The 18,529-nt window shown below is 38.0% G+C and overlaps 1 protein-coding gene across 2 annotated transcripts in view; it reads left to right on the top strand.

Annotated features, from left to right (window-relative positions):
• Positions 1-18,529, top strand: part of ncapg (non-SMC condensin I complex, subunit G) — a 58,254-nt gene that overhangs the window by 35,481 nt on the left and 4,244 nt on the right. For both annotated transcript variants that reach the window (XM_060831510.1, XM_060831519.1), the window contains exons 12-19: positions 1,631-1,810; positions 3,131-3,241; positions 4,518-4,637; positions 7,540-7,779; positions 8,897-9,078; positions 10,390-10,564; positions 16,724-16,891; positions 17,696-17,822. In XM_060831510.1, the coding sequence (XP_060687493.1) occupies positions 1,631-1,810; positions 3,131-3,241; positions 4,518-4,637; positions 7,540-7,779; positions 8,897-9,078; positions 10,390-10,564; positions 16,724-16,891; positions 17,696-17,822 (1,303 nt within the window). The remainder of the gene's footprint in view (positions 1-1,630; positions 1,811-3,130; positions 3,242-4,517; positions 4,638-7,539; positions 7,780-8,896; positions 9,079-10,389; positions 10,565-16,723; positions 16,892-17,695; positions 17,823-18,529) is intronic.

The following is an 18,529-nucleotide window of genomic DNA, read 5'->3' as shown; positions in this document are numbered from 1 at the left end:
AGGTTTTTTTCTTTTTTTTTGTTTGTGTCGTGGTTATGTTCTTAAGGAATATCCACAGCCTCGTGAATGTGTTTCACTGATTAACCACCATTTCTAAAATTAAACAGAAGAACAATCGAGCCAGGTTTCAGAGGAACCTGTTCTGAGGAAGAGTCACTGGACCCAAAATGTTATATCTGATTTCTCTTCACAGATGCTGCCAGACCTGCTGACCTTTTCCAGCAACTTCTGCCTTTGCTTCTGATTTACAGCATCCACAATTCTTTTGGTTTTTATTTAGGCCAGGTTTCATTTTGGGATCTAGTATTAACATCAGCTGGGATCATAATAAGAGGAAAATAGTTTCATCAATTTAAAATTCTTGTGAAGGGGTTGAGAGAAATGTTTTTATTTGGGTTTCCACAAAAGTAGACACCTAGCTCCAAGGAGGAATTGTGGCAGAGAGTCTTATGTCTTTTAAGGGAGGAAAATTAGGATTTGAAGCTGAGAAAATACAACTTGGAGTAGACAGTCCAGTTAACTTTGGTTGGTTCCAGCAAGGAGCCATGACCGATATGAGGAGTTGCATGTTTTCTTTCCTCTTTCATGGTATGTGGATATTGCTGGCGAGACTGGCGAGTCTTTTCCCTAATTGCATGTGAGAAGGTGATGTAAGGCATCTTGGAGGACCTCATCATGGGTCTGCTCTGAGGCCTGGCCAGGCTGGCTGTAAACAGGTCCAGGCAGTGGGCTGTGGAGGGGATTATATCTGCTGACTGTCTTCTGTGGTTCTGTTTATGCCCAGAAGACATGGGAGAGAGAGCATGTAATGTCTGTCAATACTGGTGATGCCTTTAGTGAGAAGTGGGCACCATGGACACAAGCAGACACATGCACGCCCCTTGCATTACCCATATTGGGTTGTGCTTGTAAACATTCAATTGGCTGCACCGTGTTTTTACTGGTAGTGGTTATTAATTCAAAAAAAAAAGCAAAGAAGTCACAGTAATTTTGGGGATGAGAAGGTCGCTCAGTTTGGAGTATGAAAAAAAGAAAAACAAGGGAAGATGATGGTGAGCAGATGCCTTGAACTGCTGCAGTCCAGTTGGTGCAGAAAAACACATTGTGCTGTTAGAAAGGAACATTCAAAATCTTCATTCAGTAATGGCAAGTGAGTCCATGTTATGGTGGTGTGCCCTTTGGAGGGAGTCATCTAATTGATCTTGTTCCCATTCATCAGCTGCCCTTCTACTTTTGGATGGTAGAAGTCATTGGTTGTAAGGTATTGTATAAGGAAGTTTGCATGTTACTGTGCTGTATCTTGTATCCAGTAGCTGTCCCGTTTATCCTGATTAAATTCTGTGTAATCAAATTTGCTTATAAATGTATTTCCCTTGAGTCTTATGAAATATTTTAACTTCAAGTGCTTTTTACATTACAAACTTAAAGACAATGTAGTCACTATTAGGGCCTTTCTGAACGCCATTGCAACTTCAACACATTGCAATTGAGGAATACAGAAGTACTTACAAGGCAGTTTAATTGAAATAACTTTGTCATGCAAATACTTAATAGCTATCACTGCATTAATGTGAATGCTGGGGCAATGTTAAATCACATACAATTATTTTCCTTTTCTACTATTTTGTAGCTTGCCAATATCAAAGTTCAGCTTGTAGAAGCCAAGCAAGCACTGGAGGATAGTATAACTCGGCAGGACTTCATTCAAGCTTCAGTGCTGAAGCAGAAAATTGAAGAATTAGAAAATTGCAAAATTGAGATGATAAAAGCAATTGAACAACCTGAATGCAAAGAGGTTTACATTGAAAAGGTAATTCTTTGTAAGATGAAGTAAGTTTTAATAACAAACTATAGTCGTCATGTAGCTTGTAAAGTAGGTGCAAATATCTGTATGCAGTGTAGTTGTTGGCATTTTAATCTCCTAAGTTACTGATTAATTATATTAGTAAATTATACCATATTTCACTCCTTTCACAATGCATCTCCCTGCCCTACCCTTACAAGTACAGATGTCCTTTTAGTTAAGAATGAATTGTTATAACTTCCCCAAATGTTCGAGAGTTTATCAATGTTAAGAAAATCACTCATCAACTCTGTGATCATGTTAATTTTTAGACTAGAAAACTTTCCAGGGCAAGTGGAGGCTTTGTCATTTGAAACCACCCTTTGTTAATATTCTCTGCCCTCACTGCAATAACATGGATTTGGTAGTTTCTACATCAGATATTTTTATTAGCTGTTATAAAAGGAGCTGCTAACTAATGGAGCACTGTGCAATTCTTGTTTTGTAACATCAAGCCTAAATATTTTTCACTCTTGTGAACTTTAAGAGATTTTATTCCCTCGCTGAGCTAATTTCAAAGCTGAATTTCATGGCGAACCTCTTGTGATTCATAACTTTACCAAAGTTGATAATGTATTGCTATTTTATTTTCAAAGAAAAAGACATTGTTTATCCAAATAAAATCTGAAAACAGTTTTATAGAATAATAAATAGCTTATAAAACAAAACAGTGTTTAACCAGCTAAGCCATTCACATGATAATTTTGACTGTTCTGTTCTGGGATGTCGGTATTGCTGGTAAGGCCAGGATTAGTCAACCATCCCTTTCTTGAAGGTGATTATGAGATGCTTTTGAACTGCTGCAATCCATCTGGTACGAATTTTCTTTGGTGGTTTGGGACAACTCAGGTACCTATCAGGCCATTTCAGAGATCCTTCAGAAATCAACCATATTGATGTTGGTCTGGAGTCTCTTGTAGTTGCGGATAGCCCAGTTATGGACCAGTAGATATTCCCTGAAGGACTTTAGTAAACTGGCTGGGTTTTTACAACCATTGATTATAGCATCATGGCCATCATCGCTGGGACTATTTTCCAATTTCAGATTGCATCACTAATTGGATTTTAAATTCAACCTATTTTCCAAGCATTAGCCTGAGCGTCTGAATTGCTCGTGCAGTGATGTTACTATTGTATTATCATCTTTTCTTGACTTAGTCAAAGTAGTGGTGAAAAGTTTGTTAATGTTTGCAGTACGATGACATTTCCATGTCAAATTTAAAAGGATGTTTTATCTTTTGACTTTTCATTAACTGATATATTTTAACTTTTCTTTCAATGTAACAGGATGATCCTGAAACTATGTTAAAATGTCTGATCATGTGCTATGAGCTTCTCAAACAGATGGCTATCACAAAAGGAATAGGTCCAACTCTGAATGGAATAGCAGAGGCTTTGGTATGGCTGACACATTTATTATTTGTTTTATTTACTGTAATCTAGTTTATAAACCTATGTCTATGTAAATGAAATAGCTACAATTTAATTTTTTATTACAGGAGACACATTGATCCTCCTGTTAGGATAGCCAACCTTTTATACCCTGGTCAGTCACATTGTGTACTACATGGGGAACAGTAGTGGTCATTGGCAATGAAGTTGGGGGCTACGTTAGAGATGGAAACGGAGAGCCTAATGCACAACTTTACATCCATCTTCCATTCATTTATATATCTTCAAAATTCTTTCTCACCAGCAATTTTCATTCTGATTTGAAATTTATTCAGCAGTGCTAAATACAGCAGTTTCCAAATCTGAAAGTTTAAACAGAAAATCTCAGTCACTATTACTTCGCTGCCTGGAATCAAAGGTGACATTGCTAGCAAGGTGATGTCTTTGAGAAGTTCCTTAGCTTTATCTGTCTCTCCTCATCAGAGGTTCTTATTTCATTCCTTTTTTTGTGAACCTCCATCAGTGGTATTTGTTTTGCAGTAAGAGTATAAAAAAATTTTAAGACTGATTTATTTGATTTATTATTATCACATGTTCTTAAGTACAGTGAAGAGTTTTGTTTTTCATGCAGTACAGGCAGATCACAAGATACAAGGACATACAGATCATAGGGTGCTTAGACAGACCGAGATATACACCTGTAGGAGGTGCACAAAAGCAAGATCCACAGGGATTATCAGTTAGTCTCATAGTTTAATTGCTTAAGCTGTATATTCAATAGAATTCTTATCTCCACATTATTGCTTGTTTAGAAAGAGGAGAAAACTTTAAGCTGAGCAACTATTCACTTGTGTAATGCTACAGTGCTCTTATCCCACTGCTTGTCTCTGGCTCCCATATGTAAAAGGTCAGATTAGCATCACTTCACTCACTGCACCAAATTTGCTCACAGAACAAATTCCCAAGCACAAGGTTATGAGTTAGTTCGAGTTACTACTATCTGAGTAAAAGACACAATTGAATAACTAGAAGAGCTAGGTACAATGAGAGGTGTAAGATTCTGCTTGGTAGGAAGAAGTATATTAAAGTTTTTTTGCTTTAGGTACATGATGATGCTAATTTTATTAATATCTAATGTTGCAATGTAACTGAGTCCCAGGAGTATATTTCTTTATTAAGTAATTGTAGATACTTTACATAATGTAAGTTATTATGTAACATTGCACCCCACAGTAAACATTTTTCTCTTTCCAATGTATGTACTCTATTTCTGTAATTTTAGATACTGCCAAGCATTGCAAATGTCAATCCTGCGGTAAGAAACATGGCGGTCTTGTGTCTGGGCTCATCTGCATTGCACAACAAAGATTTTGCAATTCAGCACCTGCCACTGCTATTACAGGTAATTAGGCCAGTTGAAAGTCCTTCACTATAATTCTTACAGGTGCATGGCATTTGTAAATAGAATTCCAGGAGTGTTCATTTAACATTGCTATGGGGATCAGGTGCATTTCCTTCAGAGCTAAAATGTACAGCAATGCAATTACTAAAAACACGTTATTTTGTTTGAATGGTTTTTTAGGAGACTAGGTAGGGAAAGGAGGCTCTGGGAGTTGGTGGGTTATGGAAGATATATCGTGGAATTTTTTGGTTCAGTGACTTTTGCCATTCGTTTTTAGAGTCATAGAATCAAAAATGTCTCCACAACTGAAAAAGGCCCTTCGACCCTGCTGGTAAAAAGAGCCACCCAACTATTCTCATCCCATTTCCAGCAGTTGACCCATAGTCTGCATTTGCAAGTGCACTTCTAATTGTTTCTGAAATGTTATGAGGGTTTCTATCTCTACCACCCTTACAGGCAGAGAGTTCCAGATTCCAACCATGTTTAAATGACAAAAATCTTATCTTGCATCTCCTCTGAACCTCCTGCCCCTTAACTATAATCTATGCCCCTGATGATTGATGCCTCCACCAAGGAGAAAAGATGCTTCCTGGTCCTCAAAGTTTTGTACATCTTAATCATGTTCCCCTTCCCTCTCCTCTACTCCAAGGAAAATCACTCCAGTCTATCCAAGTTCTCTTAATAACTAAAACTCTCCTGCCCAAGCAACATCCTGATAAATTTCCTCTATCCCCTCTCCAGTGCAATCGTGTCCATCCTATAATGTGGATTTTGAAACTGCATACAAAACTCTAGCTGTGGCCTTAACAAACTTTTTATACAGTTTAAAACTTTGCTTCCGGGCCCATTCTTGTCCTTTTCCATAACAGTCTTGAATCTATCATGCTGCATAATATTTTAATAGTATTTGTTTGGATTCGGAAGCACATATTGGTAGAACTGAGATGAATATGAAGTTTACCTCTCTAGTAGATTCTTGGGATTACATTTTTTTCAGTGGAGACAGGAAACAAAGTCAGTACTGATTTTGATGTTTTGAATCTGCCCGGGAAAGTGTCATTAATTGGAGTTTTCATGAGGTGCCCTGTTAATTGGCATTGAGACAGAGTTGATATCTGGCTGGTGGTCTATCAAAGCTGGAAGGTTAATCAGATGTCTTCTATTTGGAGAGCAGCGGCAGGCTGTGATGACAAGCAAATAATGGAGAGGGTGTTTGAACATGCAGGCACCTTCTCACCAACTCTATTCAAACTTCAATAGAAAATAGTTCCTTCCGTTGGTTTCACTTAATTGCATTTAACATTTTAGCCTTGATGAACCTAATTAGATAGACATTGCCTGGAATGGATAACCATGTGAGCCCGATTCCACCTCTACTAAAAAGGCAAACATTGGCAACCCAGAATGCCAGCCAGTGCCTGTATTTGCAGATTCCTTCTGGCTAGATTTCTGCCCTGAAAGCCTGAAAATGCAGTCCTCTGTGTTTGCCTATATTGAGAGGAAAGAAAACATTGGTCCTGATGGCACGCCACTGGTGATTAGGGACCCGTGCTGGGGGTTTTCAATGTTTGGGCTCAAACGGATTGAATAGAGCAACTTTCAAAATTGCTGCAATTTACACCTGGCTGTATCCAAAGTAAAAATTCTCACCTAGCCAATCAAGATGATGGTGATTTTTGAGGTGAGTTTGGCCTTTTCCTGAAATTGCAGTCCAGCCTTCTGAATGGCTGAAACTGCCCATCATGTTTTCATCCCTCAAAGTCTGATGCAGACTGAAGACAGGACTGTTGCTTCCTCAGGCAGGCTGACCTGAAATGGATACTTGTGGATAGAAGGCCCACTTGTGTTTACTGGGACTCTGTTCTGCAGTGAGCACTCCTAACTCTTACCCCTCTATTCTGCCTCCATGTCTGTCCTTCCTACCTGCCCTCCACTGTGTCCATTCACACACTATCCACTATGTACAGAACTCTTGAACATTGGGAAAGCTTTGAGATGCCTCATAAAATTGTCAAGATAAGCAAACAAATATCCATTCAATAACCATTTGCAAAAGCATAAAATTGTCAAGGTAAGCAAACAAATATCCATGAAATAACCATTTCCAGAAGCATTAATCTTTACGTGGTCTGAAATTTTCAAGATGAATAAACCCAGAGTACCCTTGAAACATGTGTTAACAACACCTGGGCTGAAATTATTAATGGGGTTTGGAGCTTAGCCAGGCATTCATAATGGCATTACATTGCATAGCTGTATAAAACAAACCTCTACAACTGAATGCTTAAACACTTTGAAACTATTGAAAAAGCTTAGCTTTCTGATCAAGCTTTATTGCAAGGAAACAGTTGCAGATCAAATAGCTCAGCCATTGTTCAAACTTCAGAATAAGGGAACAATGTCTGAACTGTCATTTGACATAAAAGGGTTAAACCATGAGGCAATTTATATTGTTAGGTTCATAATCATAATCACTCCATTTAAAACACATTTAACCTATTGTACAGCATTACATTATAACATGAAGTTGTCAACATCTTGTGAACTCAAATTTTAAAAGGCTCCTGGCTTCAAAATAGGGCTCTCCTGTGAATCAGAACTGTTCTGAAGTTGTATGAGCCATTGCCACCTTTTGAATTTGGCTAACTCCATCAAAGATGCTGTGAGTGTAAAATCCCCATCTCTGCTATGGAACCAGTAAGATTGACGTGGTGCACGTGAGGATCACAGGCCATCTTGTTTCCTACACTACTAAAAGTTGACAGTGATGGGAATGGATGTAAGAATCCCAGAGTCCATTACTGCCTACCTCTTCTGCCTGCTCATTGTGGGGTATCATGTCAGGAAGCAAAAATCTAAGCTCACTCTCGAAAGAAATCACATACTTTTTTTTAAATTATAGATTGCTCAACTCGACATGATTAATGTGAAAATCAGTGCACTGCGAGCAGTATTTGACATTCTGCAGGTATTTGGGATTGAGGCTTTCAAATCTAATCCTTCTAAATCCCATGAAATGCAAAATGAAGAAATTGGGAGTGAAATTGAAAAATCAAAACCTGATGAATGTGGTGAGTCTACGGTGGAAACTGACACAGTCAATAGTATCCTTACCCTCCTTTTGGGATACTTGGATAATGAGGTATGCTTTTTGAAGTGCATTCTTAAATTAGATTGATACTTTAAAGTTGAAGTGAATAGCTGGTAAGGTAAAGGATTTTTAGTAAGCTGTCTTGTTTCTTAGAGTCACATTTCCAGGAGCTTGGTTCTTGGGTGATCTCAGTTTCGAGGGGTCACAGGTTTTTCTTCTTGGAATTTCCCACTTTCAAGGTATTGTTTTGTTTGGTTGACTGGGTAGGGTTGAAGAGATATGTGTGCTTTTACACATTGAACTAAGTTTTAGAGCAGGAGGATAAAGTCAGCTGTACTAGGTATCTGTGCCCATGCCATTAGGTTTGAGCAGTGTCATCACCAAGATTATTTTCTATAAAATCTTTCTCAAATATGTGACCACCTGGAATGAAAATTGGCAGTTTGCTTTGCCTGATGCAACAAATCAAGTTCACAGCTCAAGAGGGCAGCATTTTATCAGCTTAAAACTTATTTCATATACACATCTGGGAGATAAAGCATGTGCAATGGAAAGAGAATGCCCAAGAAATCCAACAATATGTCGATCATAACTTGCAAAGCTTTTTTAAAGCCATCCAGAGTTAGAATTGGATAAATCCCCTTTATATGCAGGATGTTGTTTCTCTTTGAATGTAGAAGTGATCCTGGTCATCAATTTTGATGAGTGTTTCAGAAGCAGATGAACTGAATTAAGAATAGAGACATGTTTGTGTAAATTGAATTGGACAGGTATGTGAAGAGGAAATTGTGAAAATGGAAACTCATCATTCTTTATTATTTTCTTTGCTTTCAAGTGGGCTGTTGTGCTCTGTATGGATAAGGAGATAGCACTGGCTGCATTTTCCATGTGGATCACAAATAAATGTCGTTCTCTGCTGTTTGTACCCAGCTCCTCAAGCATTTGTGCTCTCTCCTTTTCCCAACTCACATCCATTTCCCCTATCTTACCTTCCCAACTCATCTTTGCATCTCATCCTGCCCTTTTCCTGTTCTCTTGACTCTTTGCACCTCTCTTTTCCTCCCATTCAGTGCCCTCTTTGACCATTTTTTTTCTTGTTTGATCCTCATCCCCTCTTCCCAGTGCATTTAATTTTGTAAGTGCATATAAAACTTGCTTTTATTTCTAGGTAATAGACCTTAGGACTGTGGCTGCTGAAGGCTTTGCCAAACTGTTTTTCTCTGGAAGACTTTCTAGTCCTAAAATTCTTTCTCGACTTATTTTGTTGTGGTACAATCCTGTGACTGAAGAGGACACCTGCCTCCGTCATTGCTTAGGGGTTTTCTTTCCACTCTATGCATTCATGAACAGGTTTGTACTTTATCTTTTTGTTAAATAAATTTTTAGTAGCTCAATAAAACTGAAAACTGAGATTCTGTTAAAGGTGAGGTAAAATGTAAAACATTGATGGAGAGATTACATCAGAGGTGTGGGTTCATCACATAATGAACAGTATCAAATTACTGAATTGAATTACAGCATTGATTTGAGGATCTTAAATGAATTATAGACAAAAGTCATTGTGCTTTTGAATTAGGTATTTAAAAATGCAGAAGTTTTTCAAATTTGACTGTTATTCTGCAACAATGCCTCCTTTCTGAAAGCTTATCAGAGCTTTTTATTTTGACATGATTGCAAGTGCCCATCTACTTCACGCACATCTTTTCTCACCCCATGACTTAGTTTGCAGAATTTCCCAATGTCTTTCCTTTTCACCAGTACCTCTATTTTCAACATTCTATCTTGTTACATAACTACCACCTCTAGCACTACCCAACCCTCTTCCCTCCTGTCTGTACTCTGAAGGCACCATTTCCTTTGTGACACCCAAGCCTAGTCTGGCCATCCCTAATACCTGCTTACCACAGTTGCTCATACAAGCACAAAAAACCTGCTTATTCCCTACCTTCCTTTCCACTAACTAAGGTTCCAAATAATCTTTCCAGGTAAAACATCAATTTGCAAGTCCAGTGAATCCTCTGTATTTGCCTGTCCGCAAAAAAAGCCAACATCTGTGGGCAAAATTTCATATACATGATTTTCAACCTATTTTAAACCTGGAATTTTAACATGCTCCACACTTGCAAATTTCATAATTCGTGGGGATTCTCGGGAATGGAATCCTTGCGCACACTGAGGAATGACTGTACATCCTTTACATGTAATGAACTGTATTCGCTGTTCATGATGAAAGCAGGCCAAATACAGATTGGATGATCATTTTGTTGAACATCTGTTTTTTCCATCTTACTTGCCATCCTGAGATTCTGGCTGCTTGTGTACTTTTCTGTCCACTCCCGCTCTATACCACCCCTTCTACATTGTCGCACTGAAGCTCATCTTCCCATTAGGCACTTGCAATTTTCTGGACTCGACATTCCTTCACTAATTACAGGTGATATTCATGACTCCAATTTTTTTAAGCAGGTGCTATTCATTTCTTTCTTTTGCTGATCACAAATTCCTTTGTTCTTTCTCTTCTTTGTGTCCCAGCTGTTTCCCTACTCTTATTACTTTCAATTAGTTTTTTATTTATGGGTATAAAGATTTAGAAGGCAAATGCTGCTCACCAAAATGAAATAGAACTGATGTTTAATATTGTGGACAATTTGTGTTTCTTAGAAAAAATCAAGAATGTTTTCAGGAAGCTTTCCTACCTACTTTGAGGACCCTGTTCTATGCACCAGCGTCTTCTCCTTTAGCAGAAGTTAATCAGCATAATGTAGCAGAACTCTTTGTGGATTTGACAAGAGCCAATGCAGTAAATGTCCAAAACAAGCAGATACCGGATTATCAGGTACACCACAACTAATTTTATATAATGTCGGTTTGGCAATGCTTTCAAACAAAATAATATTTGGTTTAAGTAAAGTCAATAAACTGCATTTTATTTGCTGTATTATGTTTCTTGGTCAGTATGTCAATACAGGCTGTCCCTGATTTACGAATGGGATCCCATAAGATGCAGGATCCGATGGGCAAATGTCCATTCATACTTAGGAATGGAGAAGCGATGCAACTCTAGAGATGGACAATACCAGCAACCCATACAGCATCATTTTTATTACATGCACTAGTTACTATGCTACCTAAACACCATTTGATACCAGTGCCAATAGTACACTGTTGTGACGGCTTTGTGTTCCTTCAGAGGTAAAAGTTGACAAGTGATCTGAAAAAAGCAAACATTGAAAAAGTATTATGCCTTAGCTGATCCATAGTTAGAACTATTTTAAATGACAAAGTGTATATTCTGGGATGTGTCAAGGGCTCAGCACTGATGAAGGCTGCAGTAATTACAAAGCAAAAGAGTGGATTAGTTATAGAAATGGAACAAACTGTAAATTGTTTGACTTAAAGATCACCATCTGCATTATACGCCAGTTAGCCCAAGGCTTATTCAAGGAAAAGCTGTAAGTCTGTAGCCAGATGTAAAGTTTAACTATGGTGGCGAAAGTGATGGTGAAGACTTTGTTGCTTGTTGTGATTGATTTAATTAATTTAAAGGAAGGACAAATTTGCGCATTAAAGTACAAGGTGAAGCTGCTAATGTTGATGCAATGAATGAGTTTCCTGATTTGTTGTCTGGGAGGGGTATGGTGCTGAGCAGGTGTTCAATATCGAAACAGGACTGTTTTGGAAGAACATACCCCAACTAATGTATGTTGCTAAGGAGGAGAAGTCTGCGCCAGGACCTAAATCTGCAAAAAATAGGTTAACATTGTTGCTTAGTGATAATGCTGCAGATTATTGCAAACTTAAGCCTATGCTTGTATATCATGCTGAAAACCCTAGGGCTTCTAAGGCAATCTGGATGGCATCATATCCAGTCATATGGAAATTCAATAAAAAGGCATTGGTGACATTGAGACTTTTTGAGGACTTGTTCGGGCATCATTTTGTGACTGAATTGGAAAGATGCTGTACCCCCAAAGATCTGACCTTCTAGATTTTATTAATCCTTGCTAATGCTCTTGGATGTCCTACATACTTGGGTTGGTATTCATCCCAACATTAAGGTTGAGTGTCTGCCATCCAACACAACCTCTGAGCTTCAACATATGGATCAGGTTGTGATTGCTTTCTTTAAAGCCGATTACAGCCATCGGACATTTTTTTTTTCAGGTTTGTAAGACAACACATAGAGAAGGAGGTAAAAATGTTAAAGGAATTTTTGAAATCCTGTAATAACTACCAAGCAGCAAAGGCATTTTGGAGTCAAGGTTTGTAGAGCTGTCGTGAGTGTCTGCAGTGCTATAAGGAAATGTGTGAAAAGAAAAGTGCCTCAGTTCAATCTTCCCTTCAGCAATATATCTATCAGCATCCTCCTCCTCCATCCTTTGCTGAACAAGCCCCTAACTCTGAGCAATGACATGGGATGGGCGGCACGGTGGCACAGAGGTTAGCACTGCTGCCTCACAGTGCCAGAGACCCGGGTTCAATTCCCACCTAAGGCGACTGACTGTGTGGAGTTTGCACGTTCTCCCCGTGTCTGTGTGGGTTTCCTCCCACAGTCCAAAGATGTGCGCGTCAGGTGAATTGGCCATGCTGAATTTCCCGTAGTGTTAGATTAGATTAGATTAGATTACTTACAGTGTGGAAACAGGCCCTTCGGCCCAACAAGTCCACACCGACCCGCCGAAGCGCAACCCACCCAGACCCCTACATTTACCCCTTACCTAACACTACGGGCAATTTAGCATGGTCAATTCACCTGACCCGCACATCTTTGGACTGTGGGAGGAAACCGGAGCACCCGGAGGAAACCCAAGCCATGAAAGAGACAATGATATTAGCTGCTCTGGTAATTCTGTCAGGGATTAAGGGGTTTATCTCAATTCGCATTAATTCTATGAAAGGCAACTTTTGTTGTTAAGATCTGAAGCTGTTCTAGTCATTATGACAGAACTTGATAGGACTCAGTGATCCTGGTAAGAGTATTTATTCAGTGTTTCTTGATTTACTGTTGTCACTTGTACCTGAGCACAGTGAAAAGTTTTGTTTTATGAGCTGTACTGGAAAATCATAACATACAAGGGGCATAGGGTGTTTAGACAGAGCGAGGCATACTGGGTTACGGCTGCACAGGAGATGCATAAAAGCAAGTTCACTGTTAAGTTTGAAATATGAGCAGTCTAATAACAGCAGTGAAGAGACTGTTCATGAATCTGTTGTACGTGTGTTCAAGCTTCTGAATCTTCTGCCTGACAGAAGAGGTTGGACAAGAGTATTACTAGAGTGGGAGAGGTCTTTGATGATGGCAGCTTTTCTGTGGCAACAAGAAGTGGAGATGGAGTCCATGGACGAGAGGTTGGCTTTCGTGATGGTCTGGGCTGTGTACACAACTTTCTATTGTTTTTTCTGGTCCTGAGCAGAGCAGTTGCCATACCAAGCCATTATGCACTCAGAATGCTTTCTGTGGTGCGTCTGTAAAAATTGGTGAGGGCCCTTATGGATGTGTCATATTTCCTAAGTATCCTGAGGAAGAAGGGGTTTTGTGCCTTCGTGATCTTCACATCTACTTGGGAGACACCGGACATATTATTGGTTATCATCACTCCCAGGAACTTGATTCTCCTGATTAAGGTTGCATACAATACTAAGATAAGTTGTGGCTAGATTGGAAGTAATTTGACAATATTTCTGTCAGTCATGCCTGGAGGTTGCACTGTAGATAGTTACTTGGATTGATTTTGTGTGCTGATTTACATTATGTAACATCTACATTTTGCCCATTTTTGTCAGGGAATTGTCTGGTTTTCATCAGGATTGTGTTCTCATTTGTAATGACTCTTTTTAAGTAGACTCAGTCTCTTGATTAGTATAGGTGCTACCCTGCCTCTTACCCATTAACATGTCAACCAAACTCTGTGTTATATTAATCTAAATCTCAATTAAAGCACTGTAGAGTGGTAAAAAGTGAAACAGTAATAGAGCAAGAATTATGAACTGTTTTATTATTTTGGTCTCAAAATAGCTTAAAGTATCAGAACAAAGTACTTAATTTGAATGTTGCTGTTCTATCTGATTTATCTGTGTCTTTATAATTTAGTGTGTCTTGAATTTGAGAATTAAGTTCCAGGTTTGCAAGTGGAATGTTTTGTTCACAGAGATAATTTAATGCCTGATTTATATAACAGCAGTGGGTGGTAACTTGTTTATCTTGTTGCATGCATTTGTTTTATACGTCGGGTCAAAATGACTCTTTAATGCTATTAGTAAGTTTGAGGGTTGAGGAATCAGTAATTCCTGTAAATTGGAAATTAAAAACATATTTAAGTTTGAAAATTTTGGATTTGTGGGAAACTGACTTGTTATGAATTCCTCTCAATATTTAGCCTGTAATTTTTGTTCTTAGGGTGTGGGCAGTATAGAGAAGATTGTGTTAATTGCCTTATCTTATTGGCCAAAGCAATTGTTTATGGAGTCGTATGGCTTACATTTTAAGAAGCCAGTTAAGAGAAATCAATGTGATGGTTGTATTTTGGAATGACACATTTGCAGACATGAATGTTGTTAGTGAAACATTGGGGCTTTTAATGAGAATCTAGCAGTTTGTATACACATTTATTGACTTATTGAAGTCATTGATGCAAAGCTTCCAATGATGAAATTCCAACTGAGTTTCAACAGCCATAAAGACATTGTTCTTATTGATATTAAAAGTTTAGACAGCCCATTTTATAGAACAAACAATTATGAGATTGCCAAATGTCCAAATTGGAGATGACACTGCTTCCAACTCGATCCGAAATAGCTTGCTACTTTTACATCTGTTCCAAACATCTTACTATCTTTGAGGCCAATTACAATTCATTCATTCTGTTGAGTGACATGAGATTATTTTTCAATTGGAATTTTGCTTTTGCAAGCTTAAGTGGTGATCTCTCCTCAGTAATGTGTAGACTGCAGTTTGTGACACTTTCAGTAATTTGGTTTGCTGTCAAGATTTGACTTGCATCTTCTGGCCAAAGGCCTGATCCAATTCAATGATGGTCTGAGTCTTTATTGTAATTTTCCCTCACTTTCTATATTTCAGTGTTTTGGCTTTATGATTGTAGATTTTGGAAAGTAACATTTATTACTAATAATCTATTATTAATGGGGATTTTGATTCCTTTCCTTCTTTAATAGTAGTTAATGTTTGAGGTCCTTATGCTATGTCTTTTGCAATCCTCTGGTTGATTTTTGTTTATGGTCAAGTGTGCAGAGGTAGGAGGCTTCCCAGCTCCATAAACCCAACCCTTAAAAATGGCACAAAGACAGAAGTGCTGGAGAAACTCAACAGGCTTGGCAGCATTTGTGGAGAGAAAACAATTAATATTTTGAATCCAGTGACCCTTGTTCTGTTTGCTGCATTGTTTCAAGATTTGACAATATGTATGTAGCAATGTGCTTCTTTAAATTAAATAATTGAGCATGTTCTGTTCTAAGTCAAAATGACATAGAATTGATTCTTTAAACTTCTTGGCAAAGAACAAGCGATAGATAAACTTGTTTAAGCTGCTGTCAAAATTCTCTGTTACCTTTCTTTCGTCCATTTATTGAAACAGTTCCTTTTCATGGACACTTTTAGATGTTCATTGGAAATAAGATTATTGCCCTAGGTGTAGGAACAACAACGGGAACACTAAATTCTAAGCTAAAATTTGAAGGTCATGCTAGGCGTGGCAGACCACTGATCCCAACACCTGAGCTAGGAAAGGTATTAGTGAGTATCTGGATGGAGTGTGAGTCACTATGCCGTTTATGGGAAGTTGTTGATGTCTCTCAAACCTATTGAGCCTCTCCTGTACACCTTGAACTTCTTTTCACAAACCTCAAAAGCTATTGCTGTATATACAGAGACACCACAAGTTCCTCTTCCACGTTTTTTTTTGCTCCTTCCTTGCCTGTTGTTTCTTTCACAAAAGCATTTGAAAATATTTCATTCTTTTACATGTGATGTTTAAAGACTTTCTTGGCTACTGAATTGGGATTGAATCTTGAACTGGCTGTGAAACTGTTTTCTATGAGATGAATTAGAATGGGGTGTGTAGTATCTACATCAGGGCTTCCCAAATGTGTGTGGTGATCCCCAGTGGGATGGCAGTTTGGGTTTTATGGTACTGAGCTTCAATGCAACAGTAGCTGCTGTGGAGCTCCTGATGAAATGTTAACAGCTGCAAGGCCCCTTTGGATCCTGCAGTTCATTAATAGTGGGCATTGCCTTTCACCAGGCTTTCTTCGGGGACTGGCTTTTCAAATGCTGCTGTGGCTTGGATGGCCCAGTTTTAAATGTTGAGAGCTTGGAGGTGGTCTTGAAATCCCACTGTCCCCAGTAAGCCTGAAAGTGGCTGCCACATTTCTTTGGTGGTGGTGTGAGACAGCTGCTTCTACTTCCTGAAGATGCTTGGTGCTACTAAATGGGCAGCTTGGAGATGGTGTAGAGGTGAGGCTACTGTAAATAATGCTGATAGCTGAGGAAAGAAGGACCATTGCTAATTATAATTGGAGAGATTAGAATGGATTTTAGGAAGAAAATCCCAATGAGCTGGATAATAGAGGGAAGAGGATGGTATGCTCAAAAGCACTGCGGTCTGCAGGCGGAGAGATAATGCTACATGTACGAGTGAATACATATTCTGGAAGCGGGATACTGAAAGGTTAAATCGAGATGGGCTAATGATGGGTGGAATAAAATTAGAAATACTGTTCATTGCACAAGTAAAATGGAAGAAAGTTGAACCATTTTGTATTGTGTATGTTCTATGGGCAATTAATTCTAATACAGAAAATTATCTCTCAACCTGGGGTTAGTCAATTGTGTTTAATATTGCACTCCTCATCTTAATGAAGGAAATCAGGGTTTGACAGTAAATACTGCCTTGCCAATGATGCCAATGTTCCATATACAAGTAAAAACATTTATACTCTGTTTTTCTCTTGTACCCAAAGTGTCACCTTATTTCCATAGGTGTTTTCAGTGCATGACAATCTGGCTGTGAAGATCTGCAATGAAATATTGAAGGATCCAGATTCCCCAGATATTCGTATTTTGGTAAAAACTCTGGGATTGCTTGACCTGTCTACTGAAGCATCGCCTTGCACAGAGCAGTTGTGTGTTCTCCTCGATAACATTAAGGTTATGTTTGTGATCTTTTCCATATAACCAGACAGAACTGGATAATATTGTCTTTATCAGAATTGGCATTGTTTTAGAGTCTGAGGAATGTGACTCTAAATGAGTGAAGTATGGAAAATTGCAAATTCTCTTGGTTTAAGAATTAGTCCACAAGTGTTTCATTCTTAGTCAAATAATTATTCAAATCCAACAGAAATTTTCTTTATCCAATTAGAAGAAATCACTTGAGGGCGTTGCACCTTTGAGTTTCACATTTAACATTTGGTGACAAGCTCTACTGATGTTCATAACCTCATTTTTAGAAACTTACCTTGTTTCTCTCCTCTTTTGCAACACATAGCATAAGTTTATTCCAGTTCCTCGAAAGGAATGAGATCAGATGTACCCTGAGGCTGTTTTATTATCTGCTTCTGTTGGAAATGTCTCAACTAGAAAGATAATTTCATTTGTGAAAAAGATGACTTGGCCCTTTTCTCTTTCACTGCTATTGCCACCCAGATAGTTTTCGGGGAAGAAAAACATCTTTTCTTAATTAATTAAAAAAAAATTAAGTAGTGGTATCTATCCCAAAATGCTGCATCTAAATTGAAACATTTAATTTTCTAAACTATATTTTAAAAATAAAACTGTTAGCCTTCATGTGGTGTGGATGTGCTGACATTTGATCAATAAGCATTTTTTTTTTGATGTGCTAGAATTATACATAATTAGGATCTTGGAAGAATATGAAAGGATGGCAATTACATTTGAAATTCTGAATTTGTATCTTGAATATTTATATGCTGATTTAACTGATCTTCATAGGAATTGAAAAACAAAGTAAATCAGCGAATCATTGAAAAAATTATGCTTCACTTACGTGGAGGATCAGGAGACAATGAGGAGAATAAAAACAACACCACAACAGAGATAACAAATGAAAATGATAAAGGTATGCCCACTTTACAGATAAACTCTCTTTAACTTATTATTCGGTAAAGATGTCATTTCTAGCCTCCACCTTTGCTTCATTTGCACCTCATAGATATCATAATTTTAAAATGTATTATGCATTATATTAAGACAACAAATATTGTTTCCAAGTCACTTGGGTTAAGATTATCACCAATACTAATGGGTAGCTGAAACAAATTGAAGAATCTGTCAAGGCAGGAGGGGCAAATAGCATGGCGGTCTTAAGAGGGAAAAGCATCAAGAAACCCATCATGTTATAAAATAAGGATAAGTGGAGAAAATTGAAGAAAGTAAATGTAGAAGAAAGCAAACCAAAATACAGAAATTTGATTCATGATGTAAAACAGAAAGAGAAGCAGAATAATGATTAAAAGAATAGTGTCATATGCTACGCAAGTTAGATTTTGCCAAAACAAAGGATTGTAACACACAGCATAAGGGAATGAAAACAGCAGGAAGAATAAGAAAGGTGTTTTAATAACAAACTCTGGTGAAGTAAGAAAAAATGTAAGAAGTTATTGAAGAATCACACACAGTAATAAGTTTGAAATAATTGGATTAGGAGAAGAGAGTAACGTTGACAACTTCATTGGACCAGAAACACAAGAGAATGACTGAAAAACAGCACTAAATGAGAAAAAAAATCTAGAAAAGTGGCCAGAATAGATTTAATACTTGCAGATT

This window comes from Hemiscyllium ocellatum, chromosome 1 (assembly GCF_020745735.1).
Source record: "Hemiscyllium ocellatum isolate sHemOce1 chromosome 1, sHemOce1.pat.X.cur, whole genome shotgun sequence".
Classification (NCBI taxonomy): Eukaryota; Metazoa; Chordata; class Chondrichthyes; order Orectolobiformes; family Hemiscylliidae; genus Hemiscyllium; species Hemiscyllium ocellatum.
The sequence above is the reverse complement of the archived record's forward strand: the minus strand, read 5'-3'. Positions and strand labels throughout refer to the sequence as shown.